This window comes from Sceloporus occidentalis, unplaced genomic scaffold, assembly GCF_023333645.1.
Source record: "Sceloporus occidentalis isolate IW3139 unplaced genomic scaffold, rSceOcc1.0.p SCAF_6, whole genome shotgun sequence".
In the NCBI taxonomy this organism is placed as follows: Eukaryota; Metazoa; Chordata; class Lepidosauria; order Squamata; family Phrynosomatidae; genus Sceloporus; species Sceloporus occidentalis.
Genome location: NW_028316986.1, coordinates 82,331,090 through 82,353,624, shown reverse-complemented (window position 1 = coordinate 82,353,624; position 22,535 = coordinate 82,331,090). Strand labels below are relative to the sequence as shown.

At 42.2% G+C, this 22,535-nt stretch overlaps 1 protein-coding gene across 4 annotated transcripts in view; it reads right to left on the bottom strand.

The window, feature by feature from the left end:
- KATNA1 (katanin catalytic subunit A1) overlaps nt 1–16,814 on the bottom strand; it is a 33,430-nt gene extending 16,616 nt beyond the window's left edge. Inside the window, exons 1-6 of one of the 4 annotated variants that reach the window (XM_089530211.1) lie at nt 15,750–16,273; nt 13,483–13,593; nt 11,202–11,375; nt 8,472–8,629; nt 7,357–7,540; nt 4,713–4,834 (exon numbers count right to left, since the gene is read on the bottom strand). In XM_089530211.1, the coding sequence (XP_089386337.1) occupies nt 4,713–4,834; nt 7,357–7,540; nt 8,472–8,629; nt 11,202–11,372 (635 nt within the window). In that variant the 5' untranslated portion in view covers nt 11,373–11,375; nt 13,483–13,593; nt 15,750–16,273. Of the gene's footprint in view, nt 1–4,712; nt 4,835–7,356; nt 7,541–8,471; nt 8,630–11,201; nt 11,376–13,482; nt 13,786–15,749; nt 16,274–16,654 lie in introns of those variants that run through there. The other 3 variants (XM_089530209.1, XM_089530212.1, XM_089530210.1) reach the window with 3 other exon arrangements.
- Nucleotides 16,815–22,535: the final 5,721 nt, after the last annotated feature.

Sequence of the window (22,535 nt, the reverse complement as noted above, 5' to 3'; positions counted from 1 at the left end):
GAGATTTCTCGAGGTTGACCACTAGGCCCAGGTCCCGTAAGAGCTCGAGTGTCTCTGAGGTGTGTCGTTGTAGCTCTTGACGTGAGGGGGACACGAGGAGCCAGTCGTCGAGATACGGGAAGACTCTCATGCCGCGGCGATGTAGGTGAGCAACCACGGGCGCCATGCACTTGGTGAAGATGCGAGGAGCGGTAGATAGGCCGAAGGGGAGGACGTTGTATCTGTAGACGTCCGTCCCGACGGCGAACGCCAGAAACCTGCGGTGGGACTCTCGGATGCTGACATGGAAGTAAGCGTCCTTTAAGTCTATCGTTGCAAACCACAGGTCCTGCTGCAACAAAGGTAAAATAGAAGCAAGCGTTACCATCCGGAAACGGCGATAAGACAGGTAAGCATTCAACTGTCTAAGGTCCAATATGGGCCTGATTCCCCCATCAGGTTTCGGGACCGTAAAATAACGGGAGAAGAAGCATCTAGGGACGTCGACGGGATCGACAATGGAGATGGCGCCTTTGGCGAGAAGGGTGCGTACTTTGTCGAGAAGGGTGTCTGAGGGGGGAGTGGACAGAATAGCTCCAGTTGGTGGGAGCTCCTCAAATTCAAGGGCATAACCCCTACAGACGATGGTGAGGGCCCAAGAATTGGTGGTGATTGAGGCCCAGGTGTTAGAAAAGGGCCTCAGTCTGTCCAGAAAGAAAGGAGCAGTAGAAGCGACGGAGTACGCTAAGTCCCATCAGTTCCTCTTCTTAGCCGGGTCCGAATCTTGCCTCCTGTAATTCTTTTTGTACTTGGGCCCCGACCGACGGCCCGAGGAGGAGGAAGACTGGGACGGGAAGCGTTGCCTGCCCTGATCCTGGCGCTGGAAAGGCCTATCTTGTTGGTAGGGCCTCTGGCCCTGGCCATACCACTGGCGTACGGCAGTGAAGCGCTTGCGAGAAGACGACTGGGGGGAAGAAGACATACCGTGCTTCTTGGCAGCGGTCCTCATCCTGTACTTAAAATTAAGCTTTTCGTCCGTCTCACGATGGAAGAGGCCGTCCTCGTCGAAGGGCATGTCTTCGATGGTCGAGCGAGCATTCTGGTTCAAGTCCGAAGACCTTAGCCAGGCGTGCCTGCGGAGTGCTATGGCAGCCGCCATAGACTTAGCGGAGCAGTCCGTGGCGTGTCTGGCCGAAGTGATGAGCCATCCTCCAATTGAGTGGGCCTCGTCGCGGACTTCCGAGAGGATAGCCTGGGAATCATCAGGTAAGTCCGGAATGAGAGGGGACACCTTTTCCATGAGCCACTGTATGTAAGCGCCCATGCACGCGTTGTAATTTGCCACTCTCATGCCCAACGCCGAGGAGAAATACGCCTTCTTGGCCAGGGCGTCGATCTTCTTAGCTTCCTTGTCGGATGGCATCAAGGAAGCTTTCGGGGTGGACGCACGCTGCGAGCCTTCTACGATGGCTGAGCTTTGCTTGGGGTGCCCAAACAGCCAAGACGGAGTCGGTGGAGAGATTCTATAGAGGGACTCAACCTTCCTGTTGTTGGACGCCGTGGATGCAGGGGCCTCCCAAGAACGCCTGGCTAACTTCTCCAAGGAGGGAAGAAGAGGTATTGCCGGCGGGGTGGGCAGTCTTCCATGGATCCGTCTCTCAACCGGGTCCGAGGCCTCCTCTTCAGCTTGGGAGATCTTGATGTCCAGAGCGTTGCCCATTTTGATGACATGCTCCGCGAAGGTTCGGACATCGTCGGAGGGGGACACCGCACCCGGCTGGGCAAAGTCCTGGTTGGCCGACTGATAGTCATCGTCCCGGGAAGAAATTGAGTCGTGTCTCGGGCGGTAACGGGCCTGGGAAGCCGTTTCGTCATCCGACTCAAGGTTCACGACATCCGGGTCGGTAGCGGCCTCCACTCGGTGGGGTGAAAATGCAGACACCCTGGAGGGTCTGGAAGAAGCTCTTGGTCTCGGTCTCCGATGTTCAAGGAGGGACTCCACATCCTCTTGAGGGACCAGTCTGTAGTACCTCCCTGTTTCAGAATCGTAGTAGTACTCAGGCTGAGGGTCCCTGGGTGGGGATGGAGAGACGGCTCGACGTACGCGGGTTGGCATTGGAGTCGGAGAGCGACGGTCATCCCTGGAGCCCGCAGGGGAAGCCGGTTCCGAGAGGAGTTGAGCAGCTTCCTCGGGAGCATGCCGGAAGGTAGACAGGGGTCGGGACCCCGAGGCTAGATCACGAGAGCGGTCCCCACGGCTGGTGCCTGTGACGTGCGACCCGGAGGTCGAAGTCTTAGCTCTTTTGGCCGCCAGGCGTGGATCTGATGGTCGGGAGTCGGCCTCCGACGGTCTACGGTCGGCATCCGAGTGCCTGCGTACCGAGTCAGAACGGTCTTCTGGGCGAGCCTGTGGAGTGTCCTCCTGGCCTCGATCCAGGGAGAGACGTCTAGACGGCTGACGGTCGTCGTCCAAAGAAGAAGATCGGGGTCTCTTGGATGACACGTGAGCCCCAGTTGGAGGTTTAGTTGCTCCCGTAGACTTCGAAGTCTTAGTAGACGAAGGCCTCGAAGCAGAACCCGACTTCGGAGTGGTAGAAGTGGGCGCCTTCGGGACAGAGGAGCTCGAGGCAGAACCCTTATGGGAGCTCGAGTCCTTCTCGGTGGTCCGGCTCTCCTTAGGGACCTTCTTATGCTTTTTATCCTTCTTGGAAGCTTTGGGGATGGGTTCAGCCGGGCCCTGTGGTTCAGACGGACCATCCCCGGGGAGGGTTGACGGATCCACCGGTGGCGACTGAGTCGGAGACTCGGCAAGGGTCGGTAGGGAAGTCGCGGCCGAAGATGAAGCCCCCACCGAAGACATCGCCCCTGAGGTGAAGACTTTAGTGTAGATAGCAGCCTTCAACCTCGTCTCCCGATTTTTCCTCGCTTGAGGAGTCAAAGACTTACACAAGGCACAAGAGGCCGGAACGTGGGTCTCTCCCAAACACAGGAGGCAAGAGGAATGGGGGTCCTGGCCAGGAATCTTACCCCCACACACGGAGCACTTTTTAAAGGGTACTGATGGCATGATCCGAAGAGCGAGGTCAGGCGGTCCGGGTCGGCAACGAGCGAGGAGACAAGTCCGAGGGAGAAGCAGGTGCGAGGTCAAACACGTTCCGGGGTCTAAATGCCAAAATCAGATCAAGGGCTAGTCGCAGAGAAGAGTCAAAAACGGTCCGAGGTCAATTTCCAGTGATTCCTTTTCTAACACAGAGAGCGAAGTTCCTAGTGGCAGCTAACGCGGCGGAAAAAAGGAACTGGGGAAAAGAGCGGGAACGGAGGCTTTATAGGGGATGGGCGGGGTTACCGCCAAAAAGTTTCAACATGTTGCAAAGTGTACTTTGCCTAGTGATTCCAGAAGTTTCCGAAGGCACTGCGCAGGCGCAGTACAACCCATTTGTATGATTCGCAGAGACCACGAAGAAGAAAAAGAGAAACCAATCAGCTGCTTGTATGTGACAAGTAATGATCACTTATGAAGAATTAAGCAAGGAAGGATCAGTAACTCGAAAAAGTATTTTTTGTCCCCTTTCAGGTCACAAATTTCTCCACAGAAAAGCTACACAAAAAGTAATTTAAAAATGCATAAATTAATTTTTCATTATGTAAAACCATTTCATGTAAGATTATAGGGGGGAAAACTATTGGGGTAAATGCATCATCTTTTCGACAGAATTAATTACAAATCTTGCTTCAGGAATGTATGACATGTCTTAGCCTCACTTTTATGGTTTCCAAGAATATTCTATTAAAAGTCTACATTTCTAGACTAACCAAAACTGCCTTTATTTAGATGATTAGTAGGCCTAACAACTGTCAAACATCACTGGGTTAAGTTCTGCAATAATTATGCCTCCGAGCCCCCTGTTCATAGTAAATAATGTAGGTATCATGTAAACATCCACACAGAATGTTGTGTGTTGCCATGAAGGATAGCTTCCATGCAAGGAAGCTTCTGTAAGAGTATTCTCCTCCCATCTATTTCAAGCCACTAATGTGTCAAAAATCATTCGCATAGTAAGTGCAGGCAAGCAGGCAGGCAGGCAGATACAAATTTTGTGGATAATTAACAACTTGTTTGTGAAGCTGTTCTTTACCTATTTTAATCACCAATGAACAATTATACTAAACAAACAAACACAAACAAGCTTCATTTATATACCACTTCATACCGTATAAGCAGTGTCTAAACGGTTTACAACTGTAAGCTAATTTGCCCCAACAATCTGGGTACTCATTTTAGTGACCTTGGAAAGATGAAAGTCTGAGTCAAGCTTGAGCCCTTTTGCTGGTCTTGAACACGCAACCTTCTGTTTTTGAATGAGTGGCTGCAGTACAGACATTTAACCACTGCGCCACCAGGGCTCCATACTACTGATTCTGGCAGTAAGATAGATACATAGCTCATATGATAACCTGTTCTCTAGATATAAAAGCCTTTTGCTTGACTCAGCTGATCTTTGCAGGGATTTCCAGGTCTGAGAGAAAAGTTATTTAATTGATCTGGACCTGCTATGCTAGATCTCACAAGCTTTGGCTCATGCCACAAGATCACTTCCTTTTGTAAGATCTGTACTTTGTTAACAAACTCAATTTATTTTTAGTGAAATGCTAGGTATTCTTCTGAGAAGCCTTTCCAGTTTATATACAGATCACCTCAGTTAAAAAAAAAGATAGAAATATCTTTCACTTACCATCGAACATTGGGATTTTGGGAAATTATATCTCTTTCCAAAGCTTCTACCAAGTCTTTATCATACCCGGTACTATCAAATTTTTTTGGCTCAGGTTCTGAAATATCCGGTGAGGACTTATTCTGCATTACAAACAATATTTTTATATTAAACATGTACCTAATTTCCAGACTTGATTTAATACTTGTATAATTAGAATACAAGTAGAAATTTTGACCTCAAAATACCCCTTTAGAGAATGAGGAAACTTTTGCCACATTTTGGGTCCTTTGAATTGCTTTGGCCCCAGAAAAAGACTTTGTTTTCAACAGAAGTGATCTGGAAGTCATTTCCCGTCACTTTCCTGTCCCTAAAGGCCACTGGGGTCAATATTTTTCCCAAAAAAATGTTTTGGGGTTGTGGGGGAAGGCTACAGAAATGACCCTAGATATGACATGCAGCTCATGGCTTGCACTTTCCCCAGGCCTGATTTATATCCACATGAGGATACACGTTATTTAATTTAGGACAGAAATATGGGAATTATACAGAATAAAATCCATATTCTTTTGTGAAGAAACCAATGTATGCCAAATCTGCCTATGATAATGAGTGTTTAGAACACAATCAAAAAGCATCACAAGTTTGTCAACAGGAGGCAAGTAGAATTTTTTTAATGTTTATCTTCAGTTAGTCTCAAAGGTCTCTCTACATACTACAAGATTGTTCTACATAATGATTCTATAGACTAACACAGCTAAATCTTTGAAGTCTAGTGACAGGCCACTTGCATTAGATCCAGGTTATGCACACATTAATAGAAGCTACTGTAAAACTGAGCTTTTAAAAATGAAACTCAGAAGTCATTCAAATAAATGACTCAAGAATCCTGTTGTGTTCGCACATCTTCTCCAGAAAGTTCTTATACCTGCTAAGAGTGTGTGTATATATATTGTCTTGAATATCTTTTAGTCCAGACCAGCTTCTGCTTTAAAAAGACCTTATAAGTTCTATGCAAAGAAGTAAGTGTTTGAGGAGCAAAAAACCAATCTTAGGGTTAGACTGGATGGCCCTTGTGGTCTCTTCCAAATGTATGATTCTATTATTTCTAGCTCAAACTTGTAAAATATTGTTGCTTACTCCTTTTTCTTTCTTTCCTGTAAATAAATGGTTACATTTTTAAATAGTCAGCATATGAAATATAGGTCCTCTCTCTGCCCCGTTCACCATTGTGAAAGACAGGTCTATATCCTAAAGTGTTTGGCTATGACCCCTACCAAATTATTAATGTCAGTAACAAGCTTCATTTATATAATCGCTTCATACAGCCTAAACAGTGTCTAAGCAGTTTATAACTGTAAGCTAATTTGCCCCCTGTTATCTGTAGCCACTGAAGTCTCTTCACCTTAATCTGCCAACCTGAAGCATTTAAGTGTAAGTATTTATGTGTTCTTCTCTGTTTACTATTACCACATCTTTGTCTAATGAAGTAAAATTAAATAATATAGGCCCAATCCAGACCGGCCTAAAGTGCGCCCTCGTGACGTACTAGGGGTTGGCCGAGGGCGAACTGCCCATACATGCCTCACCCCTAGCACGTGACAAGGACGTAAAAATGGTGGCATCCTGTACATACGGGCGTCACCATTTTGACACGACAGACGCCTAGCGGCACACTTGTGACATCACAAGTGTGCCATTGGTGTACTTGGGCGTCACAAGTGCGCCAGGAAAAGAACCCACTTTTTGCGGGTTCTTTTTGCTCTGTGAGGGAGCCGCGTGGTTTGTCTGCTGCTGCTTCCTTGCAGAGCAAAGCAAGGCACCGGCAGACCACCCTTTTTGGGTGGTCTGTATCCCGACATAGACTCTTTTTTTCTTACATCACAGAATGTACTATAAACAGTTTGGCAACTCACTGCTTATATATCAGGTGTATCTCAGAAAGATTTTCTGAAATCATAATCTTGGAGCACTTAAGGTTCCTGTTGGGTAGTTTTATCTAGCGTAGATCCATCGAGTGGATTGATAAAGGGAGAGTTAAGACATGAGCCAGCATGGCATAACAGTTTAAGTTTTGTACTACGACTCTGAAAACCAGGTTTCAATTCCCAGCTCAGCCATGAAACCTACTGGGTGTCCCTGGGCAAATCACATGCTCTCAGCCTCAGGGGAAGGTAATGGCAAACCTCCTCTGAACAAAACATGCCAAGAAACCTCATGACATGTTTGTCTTTATGGTCACTATAAATTGGAAATGACTTGAAGGCACAAAGTGACAATAATGAGTCAACACACAGGTAATTGATTCAGCAGGTCTACTCTAGTCAAAGTAACAATAGAATTTATGTCCAAGTCCCCTACTGACATCCCAGGTTTAGCCTACAAAAATTCTTTCCTCTACCAACCAAATCACTGTAATTGCTGTAGTCCCTGACTAATGACCCTTCTAGTTGAGGATTATGGGGGATGGATCTCTATGGGGTTTACTTCCAAGTAGCTTCTTTAGGCTTCTTGTTAGGCTTCTTTCTCAGTGCATCTTCACCAAAGCTTTATACTTCTAACTGTTAGGATGTTCACAGTGCAGGACCTAATACTGAGAGTACCAAATGGCAAGAAGAGTATCTGTAAGAATTTAAAATGTTGCGTTCACACTTATGAAACTCACTTTTTCCTCTTTTCCTTTATTTTGAGGATCCTTTTTTTCCCGGCCACGGACTACTTTGCCTTTATCGTTTGTGTTTCGGGAAGAGGGACGTTGAGGAACTCTAGGTGCTACACTTGCCCGGTTGTTTTGAACCCTGCAGTCACTACACTGAGCAGAATGACGTTTCCTGGGTCCTGGTGAAGATCTGATTAATTGGAAAATATAGAAGAAAAGGATTAAGCACACTAAGGTATTTAACATTAAACCTAAAATACAGAAACTTCTCACATATAATCAAGAGCATAACCAGATTCACAAGAATCAGAATAGTCTGCATTATGAAGTTTTAGAGATGTCCCGGGAATTACTTAATATTTTTATTTATAAAATAAATAAATAAAATAAAGATGTTTTACAAACCAGATTAACTAAGGGAAGTATTAATGCAATATAATTGAACATATACTTAATGAATGTTGAAGAAAATAACTTAAGAATATTGGAATATGCTACATGAGATAACTTTATTACTGTAGACGTAACTTTTTATTATTTGTTGTCATAAAAATAAAGAGGGGAAAAACAGGAATTACCCTTCCCGGTAACATTCTAGGTATCTGTACAGATGGCTCACAATTCCACACAGCTGAGACCACATATGAATACGTTACCAGCCTAGGGGCCTTGACACTTATTTACAGTTGCAAACTACTTATGTTGCAACATGTAATTCTGGATTGGTAGACTGCCAAGCTATATTCACAACCAGTAAATTATTTTAATGAAAGGTTGGGGAGGTGTGTGCCCCATGTGCTACATGTGGCTTGCCGTATTCCCCCATGACGTCACTAAACATAAATTGGCCAAAAAATGGCCAGTTGTGCAGCCAGAGGCCTACAAGTGTACAGCTGGCCATTTACAGCTATCTCCCCACTTCCAAACTTGTTTTAGGCTTGTAATAGCCCTTTTCCAGAACTTTAAGTGCCCTTCTGGTTACTTCAAGTGTTGGAAAAGCAAAGTGGAGCCATGGAGGCCTGGTGTGTGAAATGGAGCAAAAGCAGCCCCCAGACCATCAGTGGCAGCTCACTCATTTTAAAGTAATCCCAGATCTGCTTTAGGCTCTCAGTGTCTCTTACCTACGTTCAGCAGGTACAGGCAATGACCAGACTTCACCATCGTGTGCTGGTAATTCTTGCTGTGCAGCTTTCAAAGGAGTGCTGTCTAATTTAAAGCCTTCTAGTGTTTTCATGATATCCTTCACATGCTTAGCTTCTACACTTATCTCTTGCTTAACCTGATTAAAATCAAGAAATAGAAACATATATTGTTAACTTTTGGAAATCTGTCAAGTTAAGATGTACAGTAAATCTCTTCACTGACTATATATAATGGAAAAAGTTTTCTGGGGCTCTCTTATATGTAGAGCTGTTGATTTAAAACTTGTTTGTAGGAAGTTGACTAGATCACTGTTAGGACTAATTATAATTCCACAATAAAGTGGAAGATTCTGAGTTTTCCATAATTCGTAATTAGGCTAGGTGTGGGCAACTTGAGGTGGGGGGTTGGTAGAGGAGAAGAAGCACTGAAGTTCAAAATTGGCTACATGTTTTAAACCATGAGATCTGCAGTAAAGTTCAGTCTCAAGATGGAAATCACAGACTAGATGAGTTACAGGAAGGTGTACGCAAACATGGGCAAAATGTGCCCAAAATTCACTGCAAGCCAAACTAATAGCAATTAAAACAAAAGTGAGCTTCTGTCATTGAAACTGGAAATTCAGCAGCAAAATATGGCTACACTTCCAAGGAAGAGAAAATACCATTTGGCGCTCTTGTGCCACACCCAACACAATTTCAAGCTAATTATCCCTATTACTCCAAACCCACCCCAAGAAGTGGGATGCTAAAGAGGTTACAGCCAAATGTATTTTGTACTTCGACCAGCACCCAGCTCACACTGAATGCCCCAATTCTGTGTGTCTTCAGAGGCAGATTCTGTAGGAAGATCTGGACAATTAGGACTACAGTATTGCCTGTGTTGCAGCACTGACAATTTTCCTACTTACTCCACTCCCTCCTACAGAGCATAGCTCTACAGACTCAGAGCCAGACATTCAAGAAAATAACTGGCTCTATAAAACATAGTCAGCTGTGGTAACAGTGTAGGACTATGTCTTTTTCTGGGAAGGACTCTGCAGTGCTACTGCACCACTACTGCCTCTTCTGGTTTAAACTTGAATTTGAGAGGAAAAGAACGATTAAAACATGGCTAAACAAGGCACACAAGAAAAAAAAGTGCAGCTCCTATGGATTTCCACAACATGGCTGCAATTGCCCAACCCAGGTGTACAGAGATGCCTCCTGGGATAAAAACAAAAGGATATATTCTCATCTCTGGAAACAGAGACTGGTGGAAACCAGACATCTGCCTCTTGTCATAGGCAACACAAAAAAATCCTGAGGTAGCAGCCTGAAGTACTCATGCCCTGTAAATCCCAGGGATTTACAAGCAAATGCCTTCATGGCTATATCCTACCTCAGAAAATCTGAAATGTGCAGTATTTGGAAAGGTATGTTAATCTGAAAGTATTATTTGATATTAGAGGGCATAGCTTTACTTCCTTTGGACAATCCAAGTGTTGTTGGACTCCTACTCCCATAAGCCTCAAGTAGCCAAGGATAATGTGAATTCTAGGCCAACGTTATCTGGGAGTCACAAAGCTTCCATTAAAGATAACCCAGGCTTTCTTTAATACAGTTATCCCAGAACAATCTCTGCTGTCTAAAGTTTATAGCAGGAGTGAAAGATGTGTGACAAAATTCTCCATTGGTATTTACCACCAGCTCCCAACCTTACCTAAGTCAGTGAAGGAATGTCCTGCATTAACTGAGACCTAACAGTTAATAATTATTGCATTTATATTCAAACTTTCCATCAGGTTCCCAAGAGCATTCCAGTCCATACATGGATCAGAACTTCATCTATTTAACATAAGCAAATGTGCTGTATCTTGTGGTTTTGAACCATGACCACTAGTACTAAGGAAAATAACTACTCCAGCAAGGTAGCATCTGCTCCTCTGTTTATTCCTTCAAAAACTCTCTAAGGATATATACACTTGAATCTTTATAACAGAAATCTTATGTCTCTCTGTGTGAAAGTTCAATAAAACAGGAGGAAAGGGTGTTAAAAACCACAACTTGTGGCCTGAAATGAAATAATCCAGGAAGAGTTCACACACTTTTGTGAAATTTACGGATTCACTAAGATGCATCAAAACAACAGTAAACTGAGTAATCAACTGAGGCTGAAAACAAATGGGCCAAAAGATGCAGTTTCCAGCTGCTTTGGGGGCATGGTGCGCAGATGACACACATCCCAAGTGGCCAAAAGTTGTTCTGAGGCTGCTCAAGCCTCGGCAAAAGGAGCAGCAAAAACCTGCTCCTTGGCAGTGGCTCGTTTGGGATTGCGGCAGCGACCCACTTTCAGGCTGAGTCATCCAGTTGCTGTGGTCCCAGGCTGATTGGGGCCTGATCACAGCTGTAGCTGCCAGAGGCCGCTCATCTGCTTCACCTCTAAGGTATTAAGTGGTGACAGCACAGTTTAATGAAGTGGGGCATCACTATTTTGGGGTCTATTTTAGGGTTACTGTAATAGAGATAGCTTCTTCTTTAGCAACAAGTGGCAGCTTATTTCATAAAATCGAAATTATTTTACACTACTATAAATAATTTAAGAAGTATCCACAGTAATATGCATTTTACTAACTTTAATGTATCTGTTAACAGAGAAAGAATAATCAATAACATTTTGTTGACATCCTTCTACAGAAAGTGAAAGCAAGAAAATCAGTAAAAAGCACTCACCTGTTGCCATTTCTGCTGCAGATACACATCTTTGACAGAGGAGAGGTATTTGTTCATTTGATCAAGTACTCCTTGGTAGTAGACCATTGCAGAATCATAATTACCCAACAAGGCATATTCACGGGCCAGCTTTATATTCTCACTTATCATGACAAGACTCATGGTCAACATAAGCTGGAGTGGGTGAAAATAAAAGACATGTGGGAAATGTAAGCTAGTAAAGCTACAAAGCTAAACAGTCAACCTGCGAAATATGTCAGCTATTAAAATAACAGAACGGTTAAGAGAAGGGTGCTGTATTTTTCTTTCTCTCTTTTTTAGAACATCCTTTAAATGGTTTAACGATTTAGAAATCTACATCTGGCACATTTTCTGTGTATTTGTCATAACACAAATAATAAGATAGTATAAACTGAGTAACAGAATAATTAAACTATAATTATGATTAGATGTGACTTAGCTTCCTCTACTTGGCTTCCTCTACTTTTATTATTATGCTGATCCTTTAAAAGGATTTGAGGGCACTGTAATCTCTTCTGTTATTACTTTTTGTTTTGCCAATAAGTATGTTTTTCTAATGGAAAATATGCGCAAATGCAGAAAAGCTGACACTGCTTTGTTCTACAATGACTGTTCTCCAAAGGGGAGGGAAAGTTTGTACCTATAGTTTTCAAGCTGTTTTACCAGAGATTGCCACATTTTACCATGTATATTGTGTCTCCTGATTCTCATTTAGTGGCAGTGTGAGCTAATAAAAATATAATAATTTTACATGCTGGAATTACAGCATGTAAGAGCACAACCAGGTGCTTTTGAACAGACATATAATAGGATACTGACTGGCAGAAGATGTCCTGCCACAGCTAAATGTCTAGAAAGGTGTTAAATATGCAGAGCGGTCGACACATATTACTATAAATATTTTACTAAGAGGATGGTTGATCATAAATAAGAAAAAAGCAGGTTGTACTTGCTCAGATTGTGATTTCTTAAGAAAACTTGGATTTCAAACAACAAGCTAGAAATGATCTACTCATTTAAGTTATGTTCACTGAATGTTCTATGTCTTTCAAAACTTTTCAAGCTCTATAAGTGCCACTCTTTGTGAACACAATGGCCTGTTACAGACTGCCAAAATAAAGCTGCTTCGGGTCTCTTTGGAGGTATGCTAATTTAAATGATGCATGGGTCCTAAGAATCTAGAGGTCGCACCAAAGCCACACTCCATTCCTAAGCACTGGAGTGCAGCTTTGGTGCAGCTTCCGGATTCTTAGGATGCATGCATGATTTAAATAGCATACCTCCAAAGAGACCTGAAGCAGCTTTATTTTGGCAGTCTGTAACAGGCCAATAGCATGAAAATAGAAAGAGGGCTATCTAATGGTACCTTTATTATTGACAAGCTATCAGAAAGAAAGAAAGAAGATAATACTAAGTTGAACTGGACTAGGCAAAAGACATACAAACCGAAGAGAATGTGAAATGACAGAGTTCTGTACATTAAATGAATTCTTCCATACAAATACACAATGAACCAATCTTTTTGTAATGTAGTCTCTACTGGTATGTGTTTAGATGAGTTCTTGTTTCAGGGTTTAGAATTACAGGTTGAGAATCCCTTATCTAGGATTCCAAAATACTCAGAAACTGTCCGCATGAGTGGCTGAGATGGTGATATCTATGCTTTCTGGTGGTTCAGCGTACACAAAATTATTTAAAATATTGTGTATAAAATTGCCTCCAGGCTATGTCTATACATTTTATGTTTAAATTTGGGTCTCAATTCCAAAATGTCTCATTATGCATATGCAAATACTCTAAAATCTTAAAGAATCTGAAATCCAAAGCACTTCTGGTCCCAAACATTTCAGACAAGGAATATGCAACCTGTAACACATTTCAGGAATTCTGTTTGTAAGGCATTTTTAAAAAAAACAATGAGGTTATAATGATAGATATTTCTTAGGTAACATAATATTTACAGATTCCTTTTCTTTTAGGCGGGTTAAAAGTATTTCTTCTGTTTTAGGGAAATTTCCCTCTCTTTTTTAAAAAAACTACCAGGAAAAAGTAATATTGTAGTGAACAATGTAGCTACTAACAAAATGAGTTATGAAAATGCCCTCACTTTAACAAGTTCTTTGTAACAAGTAACATACACATTTGGTTTTGGAAAGTAACTTTCCAAACTCTGCTTTCCTCCTGGTATGAAATTGATGGGGCCACCATAAGCTGACAGGAGACTGGAAAGCACAAGCAAACACGTTTGCTCTCTTCTCACCTTCAACAATGCCTTCTCTCATTCTATACAGAATAGAAGATGAGGTTTTGTCTTTTCAGATTTATCATCTGTTTGTCCCCAATCTTTTGCCATTTCAGAATCTTTAGTAATCTGCATTATCAGCAGGAGAAAATTGGTTTTGGTGAGGCTGTGATCTTCTGTCCATCCTGCACCAGTAACAGCCAATATGACTCTGACTTTTATTCATTTAGGTTCTACGGCTGGAAATATTTTCTGCAGTGAACTTTAACATGTTTGTAAATAATGTAGTCATGAGCTGATTGCCTACCAACTCTGAAAATAATACTTTTATTAAGTTTACAATCATAGAACAGATCATTGTGTCAAACCCCTTTTTAGCTTTGACTTCTGTTTTAAATGGGTATATAGAATACACACACAGAGACAGAGAGATTATCAGCTGTGACCATTCCCTGAGTTGTGTTTTCTTATCTTTCACTGTGAATGAGCAGAAATGAGAAGAGCAAAATGTAGAGTCACCATTGAACTGAACACACTGCAGAAACTAAGAATTATCTTGCATTTGTTTTAAGTGCAATTCCATGCTAAATCCCTCTTCCCTGGTAATGGGATTATTTTATTTAGGGCGTAGCACTGACACCTGTAACATTTAAAGCTATCTGAAGAATGGTCTTCTAGTGAAATGCTAAGTACTATCCATATAATATATTTATTTCTAATACAGACTGTGGGATTCATTTAAAGACTGGAACCCGAAAACCTAGATCAGCTTAAGACTTGTCATTGCTTGCTTAATTGTTCTCATAATCTTGCCAAACTTGTAATTTCAAACCAGTTTAGTCATCAGTTTGCAATGGCAAACAGGTGTATCGTGTGTGAGAACCTCTCTTAACCCATCCCAAACATCTAAGTGAGAGCTCATTGAAAACTTGGGAGTATGTTTCTTTGAACTAAAATATGCTTGCTGACAGCATAGCTGTTTCCAAGACTACTGTGTTAATTTTGGCAGACTAAGAAGTGGGCCAAAGAAGTGGGGAAAACTGATTTGATGTAGATGGAAAATGAGTGTCTCAGTCTTGAGCTACAACAGGTGAGAAGAGGTCTGCCAACATTTCCCCCTTCCCACTCATCTTGTCCCCTCGCCTTTTGTAATATCTTGCCTGATGGAGATGAAGAGATCTGGACACCTCAAAAAGCTTGCAATCCTAGACTAACTGTTTTGCCTCTTGGCAAATATATTTCAAGCTATTTGTAGAATGTGTGAACCTATTCCCATGTTGTGTATACACCAAAATCTATTTGCAGTGACAAAAAATCTGGAGTAGAATACTAGAGTATAAAACTAAGCAGCTTATTCCAGAAACGGAAAAACATACCGTAAATAAGCAAAAGGCCCACAAATTATGGATGAATACACTTCCATTAATGTCTGCTAGCCAGTTGTGACATTCTCTCTAATTTAACAGCAGAACAATATACATTATCAATAGATATTGCTTGATGAAGTTAAGTAACTCACGTTGTATTTAAATTCATTTATTTGTTGTTGTTGTTGTTGTGTGCCTGCAAGTTGCTTTTGACTTATGGTGACCGCAAGGCATGGCGTTTTCTTGGGAAGATTTATTTAGAGAGGGTTTGCCTTTGCCTTTCTCTGAGGCTGAGAGTGTGTGGCATCCAGTGGGTCTCCATGGCTGAGCAGGAATTCAAATTAATGCAACGCTCAAACTATATACATTTCATTATTTACTTTTACCTATCCTTTCTACAACTTCTCACAAGCTTTTTCCTCTTCCCTCAAAATTTTTAGAACTGTTTCCCCCTGAGGACACACAGAGATTTAGATCCATGCTGGTGCAGTGCTTTGAGCGTTGGACTATGACTCTGGAGACCTGGGTTCGATTCCCCAATTGGCTACAGAAACGCACTGGGTGACCTTGGAGGAGTCACACTCTCTCAGCCTCAGAAGGGAAAGGGGGGGTAGAGGGCAGAAAGGGTTACTGACAAAGATCTCCCACAAACCTGAGGAAGAGGGAAAATGGTGCCAAAGGGCTCAGGAAACTCTGAGGAGGGAGAGGAGCAGCAGTGCCTCCACTCTTGCTGTTTAAATGATGAGTCCAGAAGCCACGTGAAAGCCATGCTCCAGTCCTAAAGAGTGGAGTGCAGCTTTGGAGCCGCTTCCAGACTCTTAGGACGCGTGCATCATTTAAGCAGCATACCCAAAGCAGTATGACAGTCACCTGAAGCAGCTTCATTTTGGCAGCCTGCATGGGGCCTCTGTTACAAACCTTTATAGCTTGGCTCTACTCCTCAATGTCAATGCTTTGCAACCTGAATCACTAGAGTGACCTGTAGGTCTGGCAAAGTTGCACCAGGGTTTATTTTTAAACAGAGCTAATTATGAAACAGAACGTGTGGCCCGAAAGCGCCTTCATCCGGAGTCCGCAGAAGGATCGTGTATTTCATGGCAAACAGTGTTACCAGAGTCATTAGTTCAATGCCTAGAGAGAATATTCAGGACTGAAAAGACACAAAACTCATTAACGCCGATGGTTAGCATCCTCATATTTCCGTCAGCCTCCTTGGGTCCCTCCTGGCTGTAAATCAAATAAATGAACACACTCCTAGAAAGTGTTAAGGCACGCGTAACACACTTTAAAGAGTTTACAGTTGTTATTGTGTTGACTTTCAGTTATGGATTGTCTGGATATGGAGGGCCTGATTGGGGTTACTGGTAACTTAATGAATGTTATTATGGATCATGTAAGATGTTTTATGAACGTAAGTCGCCCAGATCTGCAGGGAGAGGCGGGTTCAGGTACATCATCATCATCATCATCATTATTATTATAGTTATTATTATTATTATTATTATTATTATTGTCCTGCCCAAAATGGAGGGCGTTTGGGAATTGCTCCTGGACAGAAGGCTGAAATGTAGGACGCGTCCGGGGGGGAGGACGCTTGGGACCCACAACCAACTCCAACTCCCAGAATTCCATAGCCCTGAGCGAGACAAAGAGTTAAAGCGCTGCCAAACCGGGTTATTTCTCCAGTATGGATGCAGCCCCCGTGGCTCTCAAACCTGAGGGGGCGGAAAGGGGGCTCGGGAGGCTGAGAGAGGGACCCTGGGCGCCTCCCCTTTGGCTCTGCCTGGACGAAGACGGAGGGAAAGACCCAAGGAAACACTCACGCAGCTTCGGCGTCCCTCACAGAGGAAACAACGACGGCGGCAGCGGCGGGGGCGCGCACGGCCCGCTCATGGCTGCAGCTGCAGCAGCGACGCGGGCGCGCGCACGTACGCAGCACGCTCACTGATGACGCTTCCCCTCCGCCTCTGTATTCAGGCTTCTGTTCTTCTTTTCCTTCCCATCCTTTTTTTTTACTGTTTACGAGCTCGTCCAATCAGCTCTCGCTTACGTCATCGCGGGGCGGGGCGTACTCACGCTACAGTGAAGCTGTCTCTCTGGAGGAGGGTGGTTCCAAAGTAGTAAGGATAATAATGGCGTTGGTTTGACACCCCTCTTGAGTGCAGTGGTTCCGTCCAGTGCTGGGATTCAGGAGGGTGTGGAGCGCACCAAGTGTATATATGGAGGGGGGGGGTGACAGCACTGCTTCTCAAGCGTCTGCCTTTTTTGCACCTGCGTTGGTGTGAGTGGGGCCAGACTCAGCTGGGAAGAGAAAGGAGAGGCCCCAGGTTGTCCTTGATTACATTTAAAATTATTTTTTTTAAATTAATTATTTTAAGCAAAATTTTGAATTTTGAATTAAAATTAGCTTTTTTAAAAAAAATAAAATATTATTCAAAAAATAAATTATTTTAATTAAAAAATTAAAATTAAATTTAAATTTTAAAAAATAAAACTTATTTTTTAAAAATAAATTATTTTAATTAAAATGTTATTGTTAAAAAAATTAAAAAATAAATTAAATTCAAAATTTTAATTAACAGAACATAAAACAATCAAACCAAAAATACAAAAAGCAAATATATATATATATATACACACACACACAACACCTTTTGCACAACAATGTCACTATTAATCTAGAAGCCTTGTACATCATCATTAATTCAGTCACGCTAGACATAACATTTTCCCTTCCTGTTTTCAGTAGTGTCTCAAATAAAATGTCATAAACATACCTTGTACTTAGTCCACTCTCTTATTTTCTATGTAGCTCTATCTTGTATGTGCACTAATTATTTCCAGACTGATGCTTTACATGGTCCCCCCCCCCCCCCTTTTTCTGGATTATGTATATTGTTGAGCACATAACAAAGTTATCACAATTATCAAATATCAAAGTCAGTTCTTACAATTCCTTCCTGTGCCTGTATATAAGTTAAAGTAGAATTTAAAATTAAAATTAATTAAAAAAATAAAATGTAAATTAAAAAATTAACTTAATTAAAAATTAAAAATTCAACAACAGATCAACACAGAGATTAACATTTAAATCACTTCCTCTCCACCAACACTCACACAATATATATATATATATATATATATATATATATATATATATATATATATATATATGCCCCACTCCCTTCCATACCAGCATTCTCTGAAGATGACAGCCATAGATGCTGGTGAAATGTCAGGAATAAACTCTTCCAGAACACAGCCACATAGCTTGATAACCCCACAAAAACTATGGATTCCAGTTGTGAAAGCCTTCAACTTCACATTTGTTGTTGTTGTTGTTGTTGTTAGCTGCCCATGGGTCAACACTGAGCCATGGCGACCTGTGGATGAGACATCTCCAGGACTCTCTGTCCTCCACTGCTCTCCTGATTTCCTGCAGACTCATGCCTGTGTCCTCCCTAATTGAGTCTGGCCATCTGGTGTGCAGTCTACCTCTCCTTCTTCTGCCCTTAACCTTCCCCAGCATCACTGTCTTTTCCAAGGAGTCATGCCTTCTCATGATCTGGTCAAAGTAACACATCCTGAGTTTAATCATCTTGGCTCCAGCGGTATTTCTGGCCTGATTCACTCAAGGACCCATTTCTTTGTCTTTGTGGCTGCCCAATGTATCCTCAGCACTCTTCTCCAACACTGCATCTCTAATGAGTTGATTTTCTTTTTATCTGCTTTTTTCATACTCCATCTCTCACATCCATACGTAGTGATTGGGACTACGATGGCTTGGACGATTCTAACTTTGGCGCTCAGTTGTATATCTTTACTCTTAAGGATCTTCTCTAGCTCTTTCATGTCTGCCCTTCCCATTCCTAGTCTTCTTATTTCTTGACTGCAGTCTCCATTCTGGGCAATGTTTGATCCCGGATAGAAGATTTTTTCTTTTTTTTACTATTTCAATTTCCTCATTGTCTACTTCAAATTTATGTAGGTCCTCTGCTGTCATTATTTTTGTTTTCATTACGTTTAGGAGTAGGCCTGCCTTTGCACTTTCTTCCTTGACGTTCCTTAGTAATTGTTCCATTGATGTTTTCTGCTATTAATATTGCATTGGCCACATATCTTAGATTGTTGATGTTCCTTTCAACTGTCTTCACTCCTCCTCCTCCTCCTCCTGAGTCTAGCCCTGCTCTTTGTATGCTATTTTCTGCATACAAGTTGAACAAGTATGGTGATAATATGCAGCCTTGCCTGACTCCTTTGCCTATTGGGAATTATTCTGTTTCTCCGTCTTCTGTTCTGACAGTGGCCTCTTGTCCCAAGTATAGATTTCCCAGAACTACCAAGTCTATGGGCACTCCCATGTCTTTAAGACTCACTGGTTTTTTATATCAGCATGATATACTACTACTACTACTACTACTACTACTTTTTCAAAAAATCTTTCCATTGCCCATTGTACCTTTATAAGTAGGAAGCCAACCATACCCAGGAATTTCCACCTGCCAACAAAGTTGAGTTGACCTCTTGTATTAGTAGCCAAGCAGAAAACACCTTCGGGGGGGGGGGGGGGAAGTATACAATTAGAGCATTATGATATTATTTTAATTGCTGAGATTACATCCTATGGAATCCTGGGATTGGTAGTCTGCTGAGAAGTCTGGCTGAGAAGTCTAAATAGCTCATGAAACTATACGCCCCAGGAATCCATGAGCGCCATGGTGGTTAAAATAGTATCAGAACACTATTGTGTAGTGTGACAGAGTCCAAAGCTTCCACATTTCCAACTTCATTACATCCCCAACTAAAGTTAACACATTCTTGTACATCTCCTGCCAGATCTCTGAATTGGACTGTTGATCTGAGTTGGCCAGTGGAGACAAGAAAACTAGATTATACCTAGTTGATGCCCACTATTCCTCTTGCAGTCTTCCAAATATTTCAGGACACTGGAGTCTAGGGTCTCTTATATACTGCACAGTTATAGAACTTTAATGCCACATAGCTCCATCCTGTGTAGTTTTGTGAAGCAGTCTCTATCGGAAAGCTATAGTATCTCATGATACTACAAATCCCAGGATTCCATAAAATGCAGCCATGACAGTTAAAGCGATATCAAAATGCTATAATTGTGGAGTGGGATCATGTTTGTATGAAAAAAAAGTCTGCTGTTGGAGTTAGGGATGCCTTTTTGAATATCTAACAATATTTTAGGATGCTAGCTTTTTTTAATGACCAACCAGTGAATTCCAGTGGTCTCTCTGTTGGACTATTTGGGCTGTACTTTTACCTATGAGAAGCAATGCAGTGTAGCGGTTTGATGACTGGACTATGACTCTGGTGAGTAGGGTTTAAATCACTGTTGAGCCATAGAAGCCCACTGGGTGACCTTGGGTAAGTCACACTCTCTTAGCCTCAGAGGAAGGCAAAAGCAAACTCTCTCTGAATTATTTTTGACAAGAAAACTTTGTCATAAGACCACTGTAAGTCAGAAACACAACATTTACCTATATCTAACATTCATATAAATAAATGCAAGTATTATATGATAAACATGGGTTATCAGTTATCTTTTCAAAATCAAAAATCAAAACCTGGGCCATCAGTTATCTTTTCAAAATCAAATTTTTAAACTTAATTTTAAATGTAAAAAAATAAATATGTCTTGATGATGCAAAGATACACAGTATGCATACAGCTGGAACCTTAATTCTTCATGTATAAACACTGTATGAGATAGTTGCCTGAGGGCTGCAACGGTTGAGGGAGAAACACTAAGATTAATAATATATTACATGATTTAAGAATGACATTTATTTCCTTACTACTAACTCTTGGAGAAAGTAGTGAACTTTAGTGAAGTATGATAGCATAAAGAGAAAGAGGTATGTTTAAAGAACAGGGACACAAGTCTGGATAAAATCTGCATAAGCAAATATATCTATTTTGTAGATGTAGGAGATCTGGGGTTCAGGCTTAACAACATCCCAGGTGAACATGCAATCATGTGCATCTCATGTACATATCTGAAAGCATAATTTTATATTTACTCAAAAGTAAAACCCACTATGTTCTTCAAAGCCTATTTCCTAAACATATTTAAGATTGCTCACCAAGAATGGTGATCATTTTAATTTAAGAAATGGAGTTTGATTAAGAGAGGGATGGTATGGCTATGCCAATTGTATGTGGGAAAACCCCTCTGAACTAATTGCAGTTGTTGAGTAGATCTATACAGAGCAACACTAAGGCCCCATTCATACTGGTCTAAAAGACCTGGAAGGAACTGGGCTGATCCGGATGCCCCTCCCCCGAATCGCTCCGTTAGCAAGTGCCCACTACAAATTTGAAATCGAATGCATTTTGACCTGCAAATTAGAAATCGAATGCATTCTGTGTCTGCTGGCGAGGTGGCTGCTGCCAATCAAGCTATCGTCATGGTGACGTTTGCAGGGCATCGGGGAAAGTGTCCTCCCTTTTTAAAGAGCCAGGCACAGGGGTTTCAGCGGCTGAAGCAGGGAGAGAGATGCCTCTCTCTCTCTCTCTTTTTTTATAAACCTGTGGGCTTTGGGGTCAGATCTGCCCCTGTCCCAGGCAAAGGATGGGATTGCCATGCATTTTTTTATGCTTTTAAAAGCAACATTAGCTTTCCCTTTGCTTCCCTTGCTGTATCTGCTCAAGAAGACAAACCATGCGCATATTTGCTCCAAAAAAATTGTTAAAAATGTAACTGATTGTTTGCAACATTTGTAGCTTCCCCCTCTGCAGAAGGCAAGGAGATCCAAGGATATAAAGTGCAAGCCCAGCTCCATCTGCCTCTGGAATACAAACATAATGTATTCAATGCGCATATTTGCTCAAAAAAAATTGTTTGAATTTGAAAAGGGGGGGGGGGGTTTGCCTGATATGAGCTCCGTTCGTGACCTGAATTTTTTCCTCCTGCAAGGGAAGGAATGCCCAGCGACAGAGGGCTTTGGGCAGGGGATGCAGGGAAAAGAGGCTCCTAAAGAATGCCTTCCCTTGCTCCCTTCTTCCCAGGGCTCTTTCCTCCTCCCCCTCCCCTCCGATGAGGGGAGGAAATGCCTTGCCCTTTGCCCACCCTCTGACCTAAATCCCTCCCTCAATTTGTCTCGATCGTGATCGAGGCCAAGTTCTCATTCCCAGGACCTGGGGTTTTCCAAAAGAAACGGTATTTGCGCCGATTTCAAAAACACTGCGCTAGGGGCCATTTAACACGGAACGGGTGTGCAAGCCCCGGATTCGCTTGTGTGAGATTCGGGGTGAGTAGGAACTTCACGTGATTGAATCGGTTTCAGAACCGATTTTTTTTGTAATGTGAATGGGCCCTAAAAGTACCTATTCAGTGCTTTAATGGCAGGGTGCCATCTTACCCAAGTCTGCATAAATGTTCCCTTCATTATACACATACACGAGAAGAGATGGTTGCATATATCAGTCTATTAATGTCCCTGCATCAGAACTAGTTTTGACAGAAAACCGCAGACAGTATGTAACTGAGGCCTGCAAGCAAGTTCATGTGAAATCCTTTTCACTCCCACATCCTTAGGTTGGTTCAACAAGGGGGAGTAGCAAGACAGAGGGAGGGAGGGATGATGCCTGGGTTTGGAAATTCTGTATCCGATAAAGTTTTCCACATTTCTGTTTTGGACATTTTTTAAAAAATACTACACAGTGCTGTCACTAAGG